Source organism: Perca flavescens, chromosome 2 (assembly GCF_004354835.1).
Source record: "Perca flavescens isolate YP-PL-M2 chromosome 2, PFLA_1.0, whole genome shotgun sequence".
Taxonomy (NCBI): Eukaryota; Metazoa; Chordata; class Actinopteri; order Perciformes; family Percidae; genus Perca; species Perca flavescens.
Window position 1 is genome coordinate 1,304,023 of NC_041332.1, and position 22,236 is coordinate 1,326,258.

Consider the following 22,236-nt stretch of genomic DNA (forward strand, 5'->3'; position numbering starts at 1 on the left):
CTTCAACAGGGCTGCTCTGAGCAGTGTTTTTAAGTGCTTTGAACCTAGACGTACATTGGCTAAATGCTGCGATTATGTCCCGCCCACGGACGCTCTGCGTCTCTGGGGGTCAATGGGGCAGTGGGCTGGCCGGGACTCCGGGCTTCTGCGTGATGATTGGAGGGTCTGTCGAAAGACTGCATCTCCTTTTGATTGACAGCGATTTTGTAAAAAGACAATCCCATCGCGGATTTTGCAAGTTTAGCCGAAAGACAAATTGCTGCACCCTATTTCTTGGTATTTGCTTGGCGAAACTGCTAGCCAATTGCTTATTTACCTGTAATTAACGGAAGAAAGACATTTAGTTGCAGGGTAGTTTCTACCAGCGTAATGGCTGCCAACATCAACAGAAGCTTTTCCAAAACTTCAGGCTAGTTCTGTTTTGACCTTAGAGTTTAAGGTCAATGTCGCCACCTAGTGGCCAGGAGTGCAAATGACTTTTACACCACTAGAGACTTTCTTTCTTAACTTTGACTGCATACAGTATAAGCATCTTAAGTTAAGATGCTTATTTTTGTAACAGGGGAAAGCTGTGTGATTACTGGTGTTCCTTAAAGGTCCCATGACCTTTGGGCTTTTTGGATGCTTTTATATAGGCCTTAGTGGTCCCCTAATACTGTATCTGAAGTCTCTTTATATAGACCTTAGTGGTCCCCTAATACTGTATCTGAAGTCTCTTTTATATAGACCTTAGTGGTCCCCTAATACTGTATCTGAAGTCTCTTTATATAGACCTTAGTGGTCCCCTAATACTGTATCTGAAGTCTCTTTTATATAGACCTTAGTGGTCCCCTAATACTGTATCTGAAGTCTCTTTTATATAGACCTTAGTGGTCCCCTAATACTGTATCTGAAGTCTCTTTTATATAGACCTTAGTGGTCCCCTAATACTGTATCTGAAGTCTCTTTTATATAGACCTTAGTGGTCCCTAATACTGTATCTGAAGTCTCTTTCCCGAAATTCAGCCTTGGTGCAGAATTACAGCCACTAGAGCAAGGCAAAGCAGAGAAAGGGGAGGTAACCTTGCCCCTTATAACCTCATAAAGGAGAAGATTCCTGATTGGTCCATCTGAGCTTTCATTTTCTCAAAGGCAGAGCAGGATACCCAGGGCTCGGTTTACACCTATCACCATTTCTAGCCACTGGGGGACCATAGGCAGGCTGGGGGAACTCATTAATGTTAAAAAACCTCATAAAGTGACATTTTCATGCCATGGGACCTTTAAAGACGTGGAGTTGGACAGTGCAATGCCTCAACTTTAAAAAAAATGTTCTCATTAGTGGCAACAATTGGAGCTGGTGTAGAAAGGAGCTTCTCCTGTTTAAAGCGGCTCGAGTCCTACACCCCTAACACAACGGGCCAGGGCCACTGAGGACACTGGTCAAGTCACCTAGTTGGTACGACAGGGCCACAGAGCATTTTCTTGAAAAGGGATTAATTTATTTAAATAAATGGACAATTTTTATGATGTAGGCTGAAAAAGGAGCTTCCTCTCTTTGAAAGTCCAGCAACCGCCACTGGTGTCCGTCCAGACTACAAAGCAACCCCGGAGTAGTGTGGATGCGAGGCGTAAAACGTAGCAAAAGGTATTAGTTTTTAAACCAGAAAGTAGCAGTGTAGATGGAGCCTGGAAGACTCGTAGTCAAACCTCTGTGTGTGTCCGTCAACCAGCAGGAGTGCTGCGTTTAAGTCCTGTGGGAAAGTTGACGCTTACAATACTACTCACCAAATCAAACCAAACACCCAGATTTGCGTAAATGTGTCGCCTTTATGTTCTCGAGTAGAAAAATCATCTGTAGAGCTGGGCAATATATCGATATTATATCGATATCGTGATATGAGACTAGATATCGTCTTAGATTTTGGATATCGTGATATCATGATATGACATAAGTGTCTTTTCCTGGTTTTAAAGGCTGCAATACAGTTAAGTGATGTCATTTTCTGAACTTACCAGACTGTTCTAGCTGTTCTGTTTCTATTACATTTCCCCACTTAGTCATTATATCCACATTACTGATGATTATTTATCTAAAATCTCATTGTGTAAATATTTTATGAAAGCACCAATTAGTCAACACTACAATATTGTAGCGGTATCGATATCGAGGTATTTGGTCCAAAATATCGTGATATTTGATTTTCCCAGACCTAATCATCTGTCATTGTTTTTTTCTGAAGAATAACGTCGCTCAGATTTCCCACAGGACCTGAACGCAGCAGCTTCAGATGGAGCATTTTTTCTTCCAACGCAAAGTGGACGTTGGTCAGTGGAGGGAGGAGGACGAGGCGTCTGATTGGTGGACGGCCATGCCGGGGGGTGGCTGGGCGGAGCTCGGACCCGACCCCCCCGGGTTGCCGCCGAGGCTCATGGGAGCAGGCGGGCGGGGGTTGAGACGGGGGGGCAGCGGGTTGGAGGGGCGGATGAGCGGCGGCGGCTGGTGCAGCGTGGGCCGCGGCTGCAGGAAACGAGCCTGCTGCTGGAGAGGCGGGGGCTGGCGGTGCAGGGAGGGCGTGGCCGGCAGGGAGGGCCGCAGCAGGGGGGGGCTGGTGGAGGGAGGAGGAGGAGGAGGTGCTGGACGTCATGGCAACCTGAGCCGAAGAAGACGAGGCCGCGGGAGACGCACCTGACGAGGTCACCTGAACCTGCAGAGAAGCGAAAGGGCATAAATAATGTCACTCAGCAGTGTGTGTGTACCTGTTTTACTATATTCGTGGGGTCCAAAAACCGGGGACTACAGTATCCTTGTGGGGTCTGCACAGCCTCGTGGGGACCAAAATGCTGGACCCCCCAAGTTTAAAGGGCTGTTTGAGGGTTAAGACTTGGTTTTAGGATTAGGGTTAGAATTAGGTTATGGTTAGGGTGAGGGTAAGGGTTAAGGGTTAAGGTTAGGCATTTAGTTGTGATGGTTAAGGTTAGGATAAGGGTTAAGGTTAGGCATTTAGTTGTGATGGTTAAGGTTAGGATAAGGGTTAAGGTTAGGCATTTAGTTGTGATGGTTAAGGTTAGGGTAAGGGGCTAAGGAATGCATTATGTCAATGACAAGTCCCCTCAAAGATAGTGATACAGACCTGTGTGTGTGTGTGTGTGTGTGTGTGTGTGTGTGTGGGAATGGTCACGTGGTTCCTCTCGTCAGTCCGTGTGTTGTTCATGAATGAAAAGATGCCCTCAACGGGAGCATGTGTGCCCGGTAGACACATGGCGAACTGACAAAGGAGACCTACTTTTTTGAGCGGAATCTCCCATCGCTTTTGAAATGCGCGAACATTTCCCCCCAGCACTCGTCCGCTGACTTTCCAGCGGACCTGGAGGGACTGGTTAACACGAGACGGATAAGAAGAGGCGTTGCGACAGTGTTTACAGATGAACATTGTAACGCTGGCTGCACAGATTATGCAGACGCAGTCCGCTACGATTGACTGACACACGCACATTGTTAAAATCATACGCTGGACATCTTTCTACATGGGTTAAGTTAATGCTCGGGCTATAATAGGACCATGTCGGCTATGTAATCGCTGACAACTGGAACAATTTCACAGTAGTTGGTGTAAACAGGGACATTTTAGCGTCGCGACAGGCTTTTGTCGGGACTCGGGACACGCAACTCACCCTAGGCTACGGCGTAGAGTCCGTATCTACACATATGAACGTAGAACCATAACTCATTGACTAGCACGCTGCAGCTTTTACACAACTAAACACGCTGCCAAAAACGGTCCAGGTAAAACGCTAGAATTGAAGCCAGAATTTCTGTTCTGCATGTGTGAGTAGTCAACATAAATAATACTTTTTTGACATTTTTGGGTTACAGGGCGGTTCCACTGTCCTGTACCAAACGGCATTCAGCATTCACCTTTTTAACTTCCCTGCAAGGATAAAACACCAGCTGGGAGCGAGGGAATGCACGCATTGTTGGAACCCATCATTAGCTTGTGTTTCCCTAGGGAACATTTAAAGTGGTGCACCTTTGTGAGAGCAGGTGGTAAAAAGTTTGGGACAAAGCATCTCACTGGAATTCCTTCCTTGACAAGGAGACGCGTGCATTCAGACACATTCAGTTCATCATTTGAGAAAACTGGAAACGCAACCGGTAGGGATATGGACAACCGGTAGGGATATGGACAACCGGTAGGGATATGGACAACCGGTAGGGATATGGACAACCGGTAGGGATATGGACAACCGGTAGGGAAATGGACAACCGGTAGGGAAATGGACATTGTTTGTGTAACATTTCTGCCAGTTGTTAAGTGTTTATTTGTGTTGAGATTTGAGAGCGATTGTCTGATTGGATAATGCCATTTGGGAAACAGTGATTGATGGCAATCTAATGGATACTTGATTCCTTTCATATTGTACTGGAAATGTATAGTTTTTAGTTAATAAATTAATGCCATAATGTTGGTGAAACTTGAGCCTATCTGTGTCTGTCTGACTTTGCTGGGAGAAGTTTCTCCTTAGACTTGGTTCATTCCAATTGCTATTCATAATGTTGTTACAATGAAATGACATATTTAATTTGAGAATGTCCTTACTTAAAGTAATGCATATTTCCTTTTTGCCTTTAAAGGTTATCAACCTATTAGTAATTCTTCTGCTGCTTGTACCTACCAACTGAAATCCATCTGAAACAAACTAAACTGGAATTAAATAAAGGAGAGGTCGGAAGATATTTGAGTTGTCCCGTGCGTCCTTCAGTCCTTGAAGAGGCCTTTTTCAAGTTTGGGCAAAGAGCCGAGGTGTGGACGAACCCACGTGCCGTTTAAAGCCCTCAACATAACGCGTGATATAAAAGACTTTGCAGGTCTCACCTCTTCGTCCTCTTCGTCGGTGCTCTTCCCTGACGGCGTGGCGGAGGTCTTCCCCTCCTCTCCAGAGGTGGCGCTGTCCCCGTTGGGCGCCCGCGTGCCCTGCTCCGCCTCCCACTCCTGCAGGACCTCGTCCAGGTTGAACCGCCGCCGGTAGTTGACGAAGAAGTTCTTCACCTGGCCCAGCGTCTTGTTCCCGATCACGTCGGCGATTGCCTGGAAGTCCTTGCCGTACTTCCTCACACCTGAAGAAGAACATCACAGATGGTTTAAGGCACACGTGTCAAACTCGAGGCCCGCGGGCCGAACCCGGCCCCAGGCAGGTTTCACTTTTTTGGCCTTTTTTTTAATGATGTTTTTAACAATTTGGTCACTTTTTCCAAATTTTTTGGTCGCTTTTTTTTTTTTTCTGCGTTTTTGTAGCTTTTTCCAACATTTGTCACTTTTTTCAATGTTCTTTTGTTCGTTCTGTTCGGATATAGAAAGATTGTGACAACATGAGGGTTAATTGTCCAGTAACGTGAGATATTTAAATTAGCTGACTCATGGTTAAACCTCCAGAGACTGAACCTGGTCGCTGGAAAGATTTCCGGCAGTTATTGCTTTTTTGTTGGAGTTTTTTGGCTCTAGCATTTGCCTATCCTGCCTATAATATATATATATATATATATATATATATATATATATATATATATATATATATATATATATATATATATATATACTGTATACGCTGGGCTGGCCCTCTTGTATCTCCGTGTGTACTTGGTGCACAGCAATCCCACCAATCAGTCCCAAAACCTCCCAGTTAGAGAGGAAATGACCTCAACATATTCTTTATAAATCTTTACAATCGTTCCCTGAAAGAACCGAGCAGACCTGTCTTGTTGCACCGTCCAAATGTTCTTTATAACTTGACATTGTCAGCGTGTAGCTGTAGTTTACCGAAGAGAACAGAGTTTAAGAGCAGAAACACAGAGCGGGAGGAGAGGGATAACGCCTCCGATTTGATCCTGGAAACGCCCCGACGTTGATCCAGACTCACCTTGAACAGCCAGGAGCTGCTCGTCTGTGGTCCAGCGGGCGTTCACCTTCTGGTTACACTGCAACACACACACACAGGTAACACAGGTAAGTAACACAGGTAACACAGGTAACACACACACACACACAGGTAACACACACACACACAGGTAACACAGGTAAGTAACACAGGTAACACAGGTAACACCTCGTTATTAACCTGCTCATTAGGACAGCCCTGATTAGTTAGATCATTATATTAGAGGACTCTGGGGGGGGGGGCTGTGAGAGAGTGAGAGTGTGTGTGTGTGTGTGTGTGTGTGTGTGTGTGTGTGTGTGTGTGTGTGTGCGTGTGTGTGTGTGTGTGTGTGGATCAGAGATGTACCTCAGCCAGTCTGAACTCCTCGATCCCCGCCTCCAGCGCGTTCTTCAGGCCGCTGTTCATCTGTTTGGCGTTCTGCACCTGAACAACGAGACACAAACCCTTCAGTCTGACGTCTTACAGAGAGGAAGAGGAAGAGGAAGAGGAAGAATTAGACGTGGGGTATTTCTACGGACTAGAAGAAGAAAAAGTAAACAACGGCAGAACTGGCAGCAGCATTGACGTCAATGCTTCGATCTGATTGGATGAGCTACTTGGTGGGATCATTCACCATAAGAGAACTCATCTTAACCCAGAGAGTGCACTTAAGATCCTGGCGCTGAGATCTACATCATTTTGACATCACATTGGCGCGCGACAGGTCGGCTGCGGCGACTGTAAAAAGGCCTTTAGGGGAAGAGGAAGAGGAAGAGGAAGAGGAAGTACCTGTCTCTTGAGGGACACCAGCTCCATGTCCAGCTGGCGGAGCAGCGTGTTGGCGGCCGAGGCGCTGCAGGACACGGCCACCACGTCCTCCTGGGTCAGGTACATGCCTTTGGGGGGGCGGCAGCGGGAGCGCTGGTGGTGCCGGTGCTGCAGGGTCTGGTGCTCTCGCCGGCCCAACGCCACCTTAGAGCCCACCGCCGCCACAGGCTCCACCGGATTCTGTGGGGTGGGGGGGGGAGAAATAGATCTTATTCTGTTTCTGTGTATTTGGACATAAAGCAGGAAGGTGATAAATGACGTTACAAACTGAGGTTTCTAGTTTTCTGTGTGCAGTGCAGATATATATATATGAAATGTGTTGTGTATTCCAGCCTGTTCGTACATATGGCTGTGAAAAGTTTAAGTTCAAGTTACTTTATTGTCCTCAATGGGGCAGTTTGTTGTTCAGCAGATAGTATAGTACAAATCACACACAATACAGAGACTGTCTACCTTGCAGTCGTAGTTAAAAATAATTAAAAAAAACAGTAAAGAATCAATAATAATAGTAAGTCAATAAGTTATCTTTGGTTTTTTATAGCATTAAGAAGTAGAATGGCTGCAGCTACAAAAGAGTGTCCGGTTGGTTCTGAGTTTTGGGAGTTTAAAGCGTGATAAATTCAGCCTGTAAGAGATGAGGACTATCTGACAGGATAGATTCGTGGTGGTATTTATGACTGCTGCTGTATAAGAGCGTAAACATCCTCATAGGGAGGAGGTTGGGGGGACATGTAGCGTGCAATGCTGAGAAGCGGGGCGATCCCGGCCTATATGGACACGTACCTCTTTCTTGGTTTCCTTGTTGGGGTCGTAGTCGCTGTCGTTGGCTTCGATCGGATTGGCCTCCTCCATCTCCTCATCACTACGGCAACAACAACAACAACAACAACAACAACAGGATGTCACACCAAAAGACAAAAAGCACAGAAACACAGAAACCGAGTCTTAAAAAAACACATTTATTACCTGATAATTATAAATTATATTTTTCTAAAGTCACGTGAGGACACCGTCGAACTGCAGATACCGCCTGAGAGTCCGACAGAGCCGCCAGACGCTCGGTTCTCATCGATTTGTTCCACTTATTTCTGTTGTTATAAACATGAGGCTCTGCAGACTGGCATACCTGTCTGTCTGTGAGGTGTACCTGTCTGTCTGTGAGGCGTACCTGTCGTCCTGGTTGTGTGTGTGTGTGTGTGTGTGTGTGTGTGTGTGTGTGTGTGTGTGTGTGTGTGTGTGTGTGTGTGTGTGTGTGTATACCTGTCGTCCTGGTTACTCCTGTTGGCCAGTTTCCGAGCCTGGCGGTCCATCAGGCTGGTTCTGGAGCGAGTCTTCTTCCAGGAGTAGTAGTACTTCACCAGACTGGAGATGGATTTATCTGGTAACTAAGGGAGACGGGGACTCAAACTGATTATTGGATTATCAAAACAGTTGACAACTCATTAATTAATCTTTGAAGCTTTTATTATTAGTAGTGTTATTATTATTATTGTAAAGCAGTGTGTGTGCTGTAAAGCAGTGCCCCCCCATGTGTGTTTACCATCTGCTGGATGCGGTGGAAGCTTTTCCCGTGGAAGCTGAAGGCCTGCTCAAACAGGACCTTGTCCTCCACGGTCCACTCGTCTGGGAACGGAGTGAAGTTCGGCAGGTCGGCCAGAGACTTGTCGATGTTGTGTTTGTGCCAGAAGAGCATGCCGAGGGCCTACACACACACACAGACATGCGCACAAAGACACACACGCGCAGACATGCACGCACAGACATGCACACACGCACGCACACACACACAGAAACACACACATAAGCACGCGCACACACCAACACACACACACGGACAGACACGCAGAGACACACACACACACACACACACACACACACACACACACACAGGAGTGTGAAGTTCAAAATAAGCTTATCGTATTTTTCTGAAACTTTAACGCAATGAGAAAACACAATTTTGTCTCAGTAGACTGGCGTAAGGTGTTCATATTCTCACCGCACATTCTTCCTTCATATATATATATATATATATATATATATATATATATATGGGGAACAGTACACATGTTGTTAGTGTTCATACATCCAGCTGTGGGTTAAACCCTCAAATGTAAAGCTACATGTCAGTACCCTGGACATCCAGAGTTCTCGCCAGAGCACGATTGTAATTAGCTGAGCGAGTTACTCTGGCATTCAGTGATGCTGCTCATTAACTATGCCCTTGGAGCCGATCTGCACCAATCACATCGCTGTATCTGATATAGGCGGGCCAGAGGAGAGCTGCAGAGGAGAGCTGCACCAATCACATCGCTGTATCTGATATAGGCGGGCCAGAGGAGAGCTGCACCAATCACATCGCTGTATCTGATATAGGCGGGCCAGAGGAGAGCTGCAGAGGAGAGCTGCACCAATCACATCGCTGTATCTGATATAGGCGGGCCAGAGGAGAGCTGCACCAATCACATCGCTGTATCTGATATAGGCGGGCCAGAGGAGAGCTGCACCAATCACATTGCTGTATCTGATATAGGCGGGCCAGAGTCTGATTTGGGTCTTGGTTTCCAGGGTAACCTGTTAGTGTACGAAGGCCGAGACAGAGAACGGACTCACCTGCTCCACGTTGTATCCATGTTTCTCTTTGGCTAGGGCGATGTATTCATCCACTGTGGAGGAAAACACACACACACACACACACATACACACACACACAGACCAGACACACACACACACAGACCAGACACACACACACACACACACACACACACACACACACACACACAGTGTCAGTCTGGTCTGAGGACCTGTTAGAGCAGTGGTTCTTGAATGGGGGTACATGTCCCCCTAAGGGTACTTTGGAGCACTGCAGGTGGTACCTGAGATATTTTTTAAATATCAGTCATGCATAATTTGCTGAAAATGTATACTATAATAGTACATTAATGTAGTAATGGATTTTAAACATTTGAAGTAGCATTAAAATGTTTTTCAGTTCCAAAGCCAGGGGTACAGGAGGTACAGCCAGGGGTACAGGGGGTACAGCCAGGGGTACAGGGGTACAGCCAGGGGTACAGCCAGGGGTACAGGGGTACAGCCAGGGGTACAGCCAGGGGTACAGGGGGTACAGCCAGGGGTACAGGGGGTACAGCCAGGGGTACAGCCAGGGGTACAGGGGTACAGCCAGGGGTACAGCCAGGGGTACAGGGGTACAGCCAGGGGTACAGCCAGGGGTACAGGGGTACAGCAGGGGTACAGGGGTACAGCCAGGGGTACAGCCAGGGGTACAGGGGTACAGCCAGGGGTACAGCCAGGGGTACAGCCAGGGGTACAGGGGTACAGCCAGGGGTACAGGAGGTACAGCCAGGGGTACAGCATTATTAAAAGGAGTTTGGGAATCCAGTGTGTTGGAGGACTGCAGGAGACAGGAAGTTGTCTTACATTTGGAGTCCAGGATGTTGTGATAGGGAGACCAGACGAGCATCCCTCCACTGTCCTTCTCCGTGTACTTACTGGACCCTGAGGAGACACACACACACACACACACACACACACAGACACACAGAGACAGACACACATACACAGAGACAGACCCACAGACACACAGACACACACACACACACACACACACAGAGACAGACACAGACACACAGAGACAGACACACATACACAGAGACAGACCCACAGACCCACAGACACACACACACACACACACACACACACACATACACAGAGACAGACACAGACACACACACACACACACACACAGAGACACGACACACAAACACACACACACACACACAGAGACACGACACACAAACACAGAGACAGACACAGACACACATACACAGAGACAGACACACATACACACACACATACACAGAGACAGACACACAGAGACAGACACACATACACAGAGACAGACACAGACACACACACACACACACACACACACACACACACAGAGACAGACACACATACACAGAGACACAGACACAGACACACACACACACACACACACACACACACAGAGACACGACACACAAACACAGAGACAGACACAGACACACACACATACACAGAGACAGACACACAGACACAGACACACACACACACACACACACAGAGACAGACACAGAACACACACACACAGAGACAGACACACACACACACACACACACACACACACAGAGACAGACACACATACACAGAGACAGACACACAGACACACACACACACACACACACACACAGAGACAGACACACATACACACAGAGACAGACACACATACACACACACAGACAGACACAGACACACAGACAGAGACACACACACACACACACACACACACACACACACACAGAGACAGACACACAGACACACACACAGCGACAGACACACACACATACAGACACACACACACACACACACACAGACACACACAGACAGACACACACACACACACACAGAGACAGACACACAGACACACATACAGCGACAGACACACACACACACACACACAGACAGACACACACACACACACACACAGAGACAGACACACACACACACACATACAGACATACACACACACAGACAGGCACACACACACACACACACAGCGACAGACACATACAGACATACACACAGACACACACACACAGACAGACAGACACACACACACACACACACACATACAGACATACACACATACAGACATACACACAGACATACACACAGACACACACAGACACACACACACACACACACAGACAGACACACACACACACACACACATACAGACATACACACATACAGACATACACACAGACATACACACAGACACACACACAGACAGACACACACACACAGAGACAGACCGACAGAAAGCATCAGTCGTCTCTCAGCAAACGCTCCTTCATTTGGCTTCTTTAATCCCCCAAATTAATGTAGATTTTTTAAACGTTTGACATTTGAAAGTTTTTTTGTAAATGTTTCTGTATTTTTTAAACATGTTTTTGTTTGGGTTTTTTCAACATTTGTTTTTTTGACAATTTTTGGGATGTTAACTGGTTAACTTTGTGAATTCAGGCAACAAAGTATTTGGCGTAGACGGCTTCTCATAGAGAAATGTCCCAAAACACTTTAACTTCTATATTTCATTCACTAAAATATCCAAGTTGGTTTCTGCTCCAACATCAGTATCAACAGGCTGTAATCACTTCTCAAAGTAATCTATTACAAACACGGGATTAAAACTAGAAGTCAAACATTGGTATTATTAAGTATTATTATTATTATTATTATTATTACAATTATTTTACTCTGACTACTTTCCTCTCACTCTGCCACGAAGATTATTATAAATTATTTCCTACATGTGGCGGGAAAAAAAACAACAACTCGTGTGTGAGTGTGTGTGTGTGTGTATGTATGTGTGTGTGTGTGTGTGTGTGTGCGTCTATGTATTTGTGTGTGTGCGTGTGTCGGTGTGTGCATGTTTGTGTCTGTGTGTGTCTGTTTGTGTGTGCGCGCGTGTGTGTGTGTGTTTGTGTGCGTGCGCTTTTCGTGTGTATGTGTGTGTCAGTGTCTGTGTGTGTGTATTTGTGTGTGTGTGTGTGCGTGTGTATGTCAGTGTGTGCGTGTCTGTGTGTGTTTGTGTGTGTGTGCGAGTGTGTCTCTGTGTGTGTTGTGTGTGTGTGCATGTGTATGTCAGTGTGTGCGTGTCTGTGCGTGTGTGTGTGTCTGTGAGCGTGTTTGTGTGCGTGTTTGTGTGCGCGTGTGTGTCTGTGTGTGTGTGTGTGTGTGTGTGTTTTGTTACTGTAGCTAACATGTACCGAGGCTACCACCGTCCGTCTCTCCGGTACAAACTGTCAAAACTCACCGGGCTCGAACTCGGGAATGCTGGCCTGGTAGTCGGCTCCGACCCGCATCCCCACATCTGGAAAACATCCGCATTTTAAAACCAGCAGGAGGAAGTCACACTGAAATATTACCAAAAAAAAAAAAAAAAAAAATACGGAGCGAGCAGAAAGATGTTCGAGGCTACCCACTCACTCACCGTGTTCGTCGTCGCTGCCGCTTTCGTCTGAATAATGTCCGTTAGACGCGTTGGACGGACTCTTGGTGCCGTTGGACCGACCTTTCCCTAAATACTCCGAGCCTTTATCCATCATCCCCGGCATTTTTGCGCGCAGGTACGCCGTGTTTCGGGTCGCTGTGTCGGGGTAAAAAATGTCAGCGAGAGCCTGGAGGTTTTTCTGCTGCGCTTCGCTCACTCTCCGCAGCTCCGTCTGTGTCGCTGTCGCGCTCTTCTCTCCCACCGCCCTTTTTAGACGGTTATTTTAGGCTGGAACACGTCACAGACATCCGCGGCACAGTCTGCTCTAAATATGAAATAGTTTTAATATGTAAAATGATCCCCGCGAGGGAGTTTTCCCTACCCAAAGCAGGCTCTAACCTGCGCAGCGGAAGGCTTTTTACGCACCGTCTGGCTTGCAGTGAGACTGGAGCTGCTGCGGCGCCTTTGGCAAGCAGATCCTTCCGCCGACACAAACTAATAAACTAAAAAACTAAAATAAATACAACAAAAATACAAAAAATACTGAGTTTTAACAGCTTACCGCTTACATCAAAACACATAAAATCAAAATCGAGTCTGAAAATATGTGGAAATCATATTTATGTCACATAAATCAAACTGTAAACATCGTAATTTCATGTAAATAAACGTCTCAGAGGACTCATATGTTACATATGACGACATAAATCCATCGTATGAACCAAGGTGTGTGTGTGTGTGTGTGTGTGTGTGTGTGTGTGTGTGTGTGTGTGTGTGTGTGTGTGTGTGTGTGTGTGTGTGTGTGTGTGTGTGCTGATAATCCAGCGTGTTGTTGTTGTTGTCCCTCCTGTGTGCTCCTGCACTGACAGTGGATGACCAGCAGGGGGAGGCACAGCAACACAACCACACAACCACACACAGTAACACAATAGTACGGCTCCTCCTCCTCCTCCTCCTCCTCCTCTTCCTCCTCCTCCTCCAGACAGGACGCATACGGTCCGACCCAGAAACAGGGCGCGACCCGCCGGGACAACATGCAACAGTAAAACTGTGTGAGAGATAACTGGCATTGTATATATATATATATATATATATATATATATATATATATTACTCTACACTGTACATATACGGTACATGTACTTTATTTTTATTCCTTTTTTCAGTAGTTGTTCTGTTCTCTTATTGTTTCTTTGATTGTGTGTGTGTGTGTGTGTGTGTGTGTGGTGGTGTGTGTGTGTGCGTGTGTGTGTGTGTGTGTGTGTCTTTGTAACTTGCTGCTATAACAGTAATTATTAAAGTCAGAACCTGCAGCAGTAAATGAGAGCTTTTCTAAAGAGAGTCTGGCAGCTGCAGATCTTAAAGTCTCCCTTCACTCCAAACTGTGTTTTTCTTTAAATGCATGTAGACCTTAACATGTAGATCTTAACATGTAGACCCTAACATGTAGACCCTAACATGTAGACCCTAACATGTAGACCTTAACATGTAGACCTTAACATGTAGACCCTAACATGTAGACCCTAACACGTAGACCTTAACATGTAGACCCTAACATGTAGACCCTAACATGTAGATCTTAACATGTAGACCTTAACATGTAGACCCTATTATGTAGACCCTAACATGTAGACCCTAACATGTAGACCCTAACATGTAGATCCTAACATGTAGACCCTAACATGTAGACCCTATTATGTAGACCCTAACATGTAGATCCTAACATGTAGACCCTAACATGTAGACCCTATTATGTAGACCCTAACATGTAGACCCTAAAATGTAGACCCTAACATGTAGACCCTATTATGTAGACCCTATTATGTAGACCCTAACATGTAGACCCTAACATGTAGACCCTAACACGTAGACCCTATTATGTAGATCCTAACATGTAGACCCTAACATGTAGACCCTAACATGTAGACCCTAACATGTAGATCCTGTTATGTAGATCCTAACATGTAGACCTTAACATGTAGACCCTAACATGTAGACCCTGTTATGTAGATCCTAACATGTAGACCTTAACATGTAGACCCTAACATGTAGACCCTAACATGTAGACCCTATTATGTAGACCCTAACATGTAGACCCTAACATGTAGACCCTAACATGTAGACCCTGTTATGTAGATCCTAACATGTAGACCTTTAAATGTAGACCCTAACGTGTCAAACTCAAGGCCCGCGGGCCAAATCCGTCCCGTTGCAGATTTAGATCCGGTCCGTATATCAATTTGGGTTCACAATAAATAACACAGTTAAAGTGCCATTATGTGATTTGGCGACTGTGAGAGCCAGACCTTCCCCCAGAAGAAGCAGAGAGAGAGATTAATATTCAGGCTGAGAAACAGCTCGTTGTTAAAGCAGCTCTATGGAACTTTTAGCTGCAGCTGTAGTTCCTCTGAGACCACCTGTAGGGGGACCAACGCAGGAAAAGTTACATAGTGGTGCTTTAAAAAAAAAGATCATTGTTTTGCTTGATTTGTTAAATTCTCCGAAGGCTAAGGAACTCTTTTGATGACTTTTGTAGGACTTTGTGACAAAAAGTGTGCAAAAATTTTGGAAAAAGCAACAAATTTATAAAAAGGTGACAAATGTCTGAGAAAGCCAGAAAAAAAGTCGTAATAAAAAAACAAAAAACACCTGAGCTAAATATCCAGTGCAGATAGTAGGCTACCCCCCCACCCCTGTCCAGCTGGTTTGGGCTCCTGAAGTCTGGGAGGCCTTCAGAGGGCCTCTGGCAAACAGGGTTTTAAAAAAAATCCTTTATTCCAAATGCCATCAAGTATCCTCAACCAAACCAAGTGACAATATCAAACTGAGCTGCTCTCTTGATGAATTTAAGCATATTTATTCTGTTTTATCTTGATATTTTATTTTATTTTTTTTACAGTTTTTCACAATCGCTATGACACTTTTTTCAATACTTTTAACAACTTTCCTAAACTCTTAACGCACCAACACACCTACAACACACGAGTGGCAAAACAGTTAATTTCATGCTCAAAATCACACCTTGTAAACTAAACTCCAACACCAATTTTCAAAATACAATAATTCACTAACACAATACACTGTGTTTACCAAAACAATGTAATCATGTCTCAAAATCAAATAATTCTTCCAAAACACTAACACATGTTCTGTCCCAACAGGAACATTTAGTCAATCATAGAACAATATCATAAAAAACACTAACATCCCATGGAATAACAGAAACTACATTATTTTATGTATCAGGTCTGCCCTTATACAACAGACAAAAGTGACTGTATTGATCATAGATTGTGTTTTGGACTGCAGTTTCTGTTGAAGCCTCTACATTTTTGTTTTGTTGGGTTTAGCAAATTTTTTTAAAGATTATTTTTTGGGGTTTTCTGCCTTTATTCTACAGGACAGCTAGTTAATAAAGGGCAGAGAGAGAAAGGGGGAAGACATGCAGGAAATAGTCACAAGTCGGATTTGAACCCTGGATATCTGCGTCAAGGCATAAACCTCCAAGTATATGTGCGCCTGCTCTACCCACTGAGCCAACCCGGCCACCATTTTCTTTCTTTTGCTGCAGAGATTCAATACAAAAAATGATTGACCCATCTCAGAGTAGCTTTATAGAAAGTACGGTTTGTGAAAAAAAGGAGACAGAGACAGAATTGTCCTGGTACTCCTCTTCCTCTCCCTCGTGAAGGCATTTTTCTTATTTCCTGTGTTCATCTACAGTATATTGTTCAAATAGGTCCTCTTTTACTGTACTACCATATGATCATGCGATTGAAAGAACCTCAACACCTGAGTGTGTTTCCTAAAAGGGAATCAGCTGTGATTGATCTATTTGCATAACTTCAATCAGCTGTTTCTCAATAAATGCAGGTATAAAATCCAGGGAATATATTTGTGTTTCAATTTACAATATGATCAGCTGTTCACTTTGACTTTAGCCTATAAGTTAGGTTTAGAACATGATGTTATCTGTTCTGACATACAGTGTGAAAGCATTTGTAAATTTGGCAGTGAAGATCCATTGTTTTGGTCTTGGTGGAGCTTGTGTGTAAAAGAAGTTCAAGCATTTTAAATTTGTGTTAACTGAATGCATTTTGTGTCAAAGCAAGAAGAGATGTTTTAATTGTATAGCCTACACAGACGGATGTTGTGCTAACTGTGTTAAGAGTTTAGGAAAGTTGTTAAAAGTATTGAAAAAAGTGTCAGAGCGATTGTGAAAAACTGTAATACTCAACTTAGCATGTCTGTATTTTTAACTCTTGTAGGCCTATGTCTGGTGAATATATAAATAAAGATCTATTCTATTCTATTCTATCATGTCTGACCGTGACTATACTGACTGGTATCTCTGCATCATTAAATGGACTGTTTTATATTATATTTATATTATAATTCATACATTAGAGAGGTAGAGACTCCAGGGCAACATGTAATTTCTAGAAGCACATAAGTTGTTCATTTTTATTATTTTTTTAGTCAAGGCTTCCCGCTCAATATACAAATATGTTTTTAGAAATATGGGTGAACATACCCTTTAAAGTAGTGACGTCATGATGCAAGTGCCAGTTATTTGAGAGAGAGAGAGAGAGAGAGAGAGAGAGATAGAGAATAAAGAGGGAAAGAGAGAGAGAGAGAGAGAGAGAGAGAGAGATAGAGAATAAAGAGGGAAAGAGAGAGAGAGAGAGAGAGAGAGAGAGAGAGAGATAGAGAATAAAGAGGGAGAGAGAGAGAGAGAGATAGAGAATAAAGAGAGAGAGAGAGATAGAGAATAAAGAGAGAGAGAGAGAGAGAGAGAGAATAAAGAGGGAGAGAGAGAGGGAGAGAGGCGGGCAGGCTGCTACTCTGCAGCGCGCGGGGCTCGTGCAGCATCAGAAATGTGAGCCTCGTGCTGCAGGAGGACGTCACGGCAGGATGGCGGGAGGACGGCGGGGTCTCGTGGCCCCTCAGAACACCTTCCTGGAGAACATCGTCCGCAGGTCCAACGGTAAGACCCGGTTCGGTCCGGTTCCACCCTCCTCCTCTGTCTCGCGGTTCCGCTGGGTCGTGTCATCATCAGACAGCTGCTCTGTGATAGGCTGCCTGCAGGCTAGCTGTTAGCCTGTCTCACCTCACTGTTTACCTCCAGGTCTACCTGTGTGTCTTCTTAAAACCGCCAGTATATCTATGTGTAGTGTTGTCATGAACATTTTATATTTTCATTTAAAGCAGCAGCACACATTAACCATAATAATAATCATTGTTAGAAGAAGAATAAGAAGGGTTCAAAGTTAAGGTTTTTAAAAAAGTCAATTTTTTGCTAAACTAATTAATTATTTTTTTTGGGGAAAAAATATTTTATAATTCATTTTAAAAACAAACCTCCAAAGCTGAAAAAAATCCAAACTTTGAAGCAAAAGAACATCCAAAAAAATATATTGTTTTTTAAACGTCAAAGGGCCAAAAACAACGCAGAAAAAACTGTTAAATGCTTCAAAAAAAAAAAAAAAAATCCCAAATATTGAAAGCATCAAAAGCGCAAAATAAATGTACAAAAAATAAGAAAAACGAGAGGCCAGAGAACGATGAAGTCATTTATGATAGGATGATTGGCTCGTTGGATTTACTTTGCCCCGGGCCATCAGGCAACCCTTAATGTTGAACCCTCATTTGGTTTTCAGAATGCGGGAGATTTGTGTGTTAAGTGTGAAGTGTACTGTAAGACCCAATGTGTTTTATTGTGCTGGGTGACGTCATGTTTCCCTGCCGTGCGCTACATTAAAATCAATGTGACCTTACAGACAGCGTGGAGGTTGTTGATGTGACTCGGTAAGATGCGCCCAACACTGATGACATGTACAGCTATGTTTTGATTTCTTTGCTGGAACACCGCGTTCACCTGCCATGTTTATCGGCTCGCTTTCGGGTCTCAACGCTTGCGCACAGATCAACTGGGTTATAGGTTGCCAGGTTGAGGGTTATAGGTTGCCAGGTTGAGGGTTACCGTATAGGTTGAGGGTTATAGGTTGCCAGGTTGAGGGTTACCGTATAGGTTGAGGGTTATAGGTTACCTTTATAGGTTGAGGGTTATAGGTTGCCAGGTTGAGGGTCATAAGTTGCCAGGTTGAGCGTTTTAGGGTACCTGGTTGAGGGTTATAGGTTGCCAGGTTGAGGGTTACAGGGTGCCAGGTTGAGGGTTATAGCGCAGTGGATATGACACGTGCCTGTGGTGTGGGAGATCTGGGTTCAATTCCCACTATGATACATCAACCAATGTGTCCCTGAGCAAGGCACTTAACCCCTAGTAGCTCCAGAGGCGTGCAGCCTCTGACATATATAGCAATTGTAAGTCGCTTTGGATAAAAGCGTCAGCTACATGACATGTAATGTCTGATTGTTTATGAAGGAGTTTGGGCCATGCTGCAAATTACAGGAGTTTCCTGGGAGAAATGACAAACCAGGAGAGGTCCGGGAGGTAGGGCTCTAATCTGACCCACAGGAGAGTTCTCCGTCCTCATATCCAAACCAGAGAAGGTAACGGTGGCGGTTTTAAACACATTTGGTTTGGTTTAACACCAAAACTAAGTTGATAAAACTTTGAATGGATAATCCCGCAGATAAGAATCTCAGGATTGGATGGAACCAATATTTCCTGTTTCTTTTCCATTTTCTGATTAATAATGCATCAGAACAGGGTCCTAGCTTGTCTTTGCTTGTTTAAGACCGACCCAGTTCTCAGTTTCCTGTCCAGCGCCCTTGTCATTTAAATAAAAAATGCACCTGCGCCCATCTGTGGCCCATGGGAGGTGTGTTCAGGTGCATTCTGGGCGTGCTGGTCTTACAGGGAGGTGTGTTCAGGTGCATTCTGGGCGTGCTGGTCTTACAGGGAGGTGTGTTCAGGTGCATTCTGGGCATGCTGGTCTTACAGGGAGGTGTGTTCAGGTGCATTCTGGGCATGCTGGTCTTACAAGGAGGTGTGTTCAGGTGCATTCTGGGCGTGCTGGTCTTACAGGGATGTGTGTTCAGGTGCATTCTGGGCATGCTGGTCTTACAGGGAGGTGTGTTCAGGTGCATTCTGGGCGTGCTGGTCTTACAGGGAGGTGTGTTCAGGTGCATTCTGGGCGTGCTGGTCTTACAGGGAGTTGTGTTCAGGTGCATTCTGGGTGTATTGCTATCTTGAGGCAGCGGGAAGTGATCGTGCCATTGACCAACAAAAAGCATGTGTGTAGAACACACTGAGCAGAGTAGCAGCTACGCAGCACTGTAAGATGACGTAGTATTAAGAGAGACAGCAGTAGAGAGTAGTATGTAGAGAGACAACAGTAGAGAGTAGTATGTAGAGAGACAACAGTAGAGAGTAGTATGTAGAGAGACAACAGTAGAGAGTAGTATGTAGAGAGACAACAGTAGAGAGTAGTATGTAGAGAGACAGCAGTAGAGAGTAGTATGTAGAGAGACAACAGTAGAGAGTAGTATGTAGAGAGACAACAGTAGAGAGTAGTATGTAGAGAGACAGCAGTAGAGAGTAGTATGTAGAGAGACAGCAGTAGAGGAGTATGTAGAGAGACAACAGTAGAGAGTAGTATGTAGAGAGACAGCAATAGAGAGTAGTATGTAGAGAGACAACAGTAGAGAGTAGTATGTAGAGAGACAACAGTAGAGAGAAGTATGTAGAGAGACAACAGTAGAGAGTAGTATGTAGAGAGACAACAGTAGAGAATAGTATGTAGAGAGACAACAGTAGAGAGTAGTATGTAGAAAGACAACAGTAGAGAGTAGTATGTAGAGAGACAACAGTAGAGAGTAGTATGTAGAGAGACAACAGTAGAGAGTAGTATGTAGAGAGACAGTAGAGAGTAGTAGAGAGAGACAGCAGAGAGTAGTATGTAGAGAGACAACAGTAGAGAGTAGTATGTAGAGAGACAGCAGTAGAGAGGAGTATGTAGAGAGACAACAGTAGAGAGTAGTATGTAGAGAGACAGCAGTAGAGAGTAGTATGTAGAGAGACAACAGTAGAGAGTAGTATGTAGAGAGACAACAGTAGAGAGTAGTATGTAGAGAGACAACAACAGTAGAGAATAGTATGTAGAGAGACAACAGTAGAGAGTAGTATGTAGAGAGACAACAGTAGAGAGTAGTATGTAGAGAGACAACAGTAGAGAGTGGTATGTAGAGAGACAGCAGTAGAGAGTGGTATGTAGAGAGACAGCAGTAGAGAGTAGTATGTAGAGAAACAGCAGTAGAGAGTAGTATGTAGAGAGACAGCAGTAGAGAGTAGTATGTAGAGAGACAACAGTAGAGAGTAGTATGTAGAGAGACAGCAGTAGAGAGTAGTATGTAGAGAGACAGTAGAGAGTAGTATGTAGAGAGACAACAGTAGAGAGTAGTATGTAGAGAGACAACAGTAGAGAGTAGTATGTAGAGAGACAACAGTAGAGAGTAGTATGTAGAGAGACAACAGTAGAGAGTAATATGTAGAGAGAAAACAGTAGAGAGTAGTATGTAGAGAGACAGCAGTAGAGAGTAGTATGTAGAGAGACAACAACAGTAGAGAATAGTATGTAGAGAGACAGCAGTAGAGAGTAGTATGTAGAGAGACAACAGTAGAGAGTAGTATGTAGAGACAACAGTAGAGAGTAGTATGTAGAGAGACAACAGTAGAGAGTAGTATGTAGAGAGACAACAGTAGAGAGTAGTATGTAGAGAGACAACAGTAGAGAGTAGTATGTAGAGAGACAACAGTAGAGAGTAGTATGTAGAGAGAAACAGTAGAGAGTAGTATGTAGAGAGACAGCAGTAGAGAGTAGTATGTAGAGAGACAACAGTAGAGAGTAGTATGTAGAGAAACAGCAGTAGAGAGTAGTATGTAGAGAGACAGCAGTAGAGAGTAGTATGTAGAGAGACAGCAGTAGAGAGTAGTATGTAGAGAGACAACAGTAGAGAGTAGTATGTAGAGAGACAACAGTAGAGAGTAGTATGTAGAGAGACAGCAGTAGAGAGTAGTATGTAGAGAGACAACAGTAGAGAGTAGTATGTAGAGAGACAGCAGTAGAGAGTAGTATGTAGAGAGACAACAGTAGAGAGTAGTATGTAGAGAGACAACAACAGTAGAGAATAGTATGTAGAGAGACAACAGTAGAGAGTAGTATGTAGAGAGACAACAGTAGAGAGTAGTATGTAGAGAGACAACAACAGAGAGTAGTATGTAGAGAGACAACAGTAGAGAGAGTATGTATGACAACAGTAGAGAGAGACAACAGTAGAGAGTAGTATGTAGAGAGACAACAGTAGAGAGTAGTATGTAGAGAGACAACAGTAGAGAGTAGTATGTAGAGAGACAACAGTAGAGAGTAATATGTAGAGAGAAACAGAGATAGTAGTATGTAGAGAGACAGCAGTAGAGAGTAGTAGAGAGACAGCAGTAGAGAGTAGTATGTAGAGAGACAACAGTAGAGAGTAGTATGTAGAGAGACAGCAGTAGA

The 22,236-nt window shown here is 44.4% G+C and overlaps 2 protein-coding genes across 2 annotated transcripts in view; one reads left to right on the top strand and one right to left on the bottom strand.

Moving 5' to 3' along the window:
* Positions 1-2,150: 2,150 nt before the first annotated feature.
* On the bottom strand, positions 2,151-13,058 carry rcor3 (REST corepressor 3). Its single transcript, XM_028565148.1, is given in 13 exon segments — positions 2,151-2,579; positions 2,581-2,687; positions 4,857-5,098; positions 5,899-5,956; positions 6,262-6,339; positions 6,685-6,903; positions 7,507-7,585; positions 7,984-8,108; positions 8,264-8,425; positions 9,334-9,386; positions 10,159-10,236; positions 12,599-12,655; positions 12,776-13,058. Coding segments are annotated over 13 exon segments (1,653 nt in total). The 5' UTR covers positions 12,900-13,058; the 3' UTR covers positions 2,151-2,308.
* A 4,613-nt stretch (positions 13,059-17,671) lies between these two features.
* kcnh1b (potassium voltage-gated channel, subfamily H (eag-related), member 1b) overlaps positions 17,672-22,236 on the top strand; it is a 36,864-nt gene continuing 32,299 nt past the window's right edge. The window contains exon 1 of the mRNA XM_028565058.1: positions 17,672-17,762. Within this exon, the coding sequence (XP_028420859.1) occupies positions 17,690-17,762 (73 nt within the window). The 5' untranslated portion in view covers positions 17,672-17,689. The remainder of the gene's footprint in view (positions 17,763-22,236) is intronic.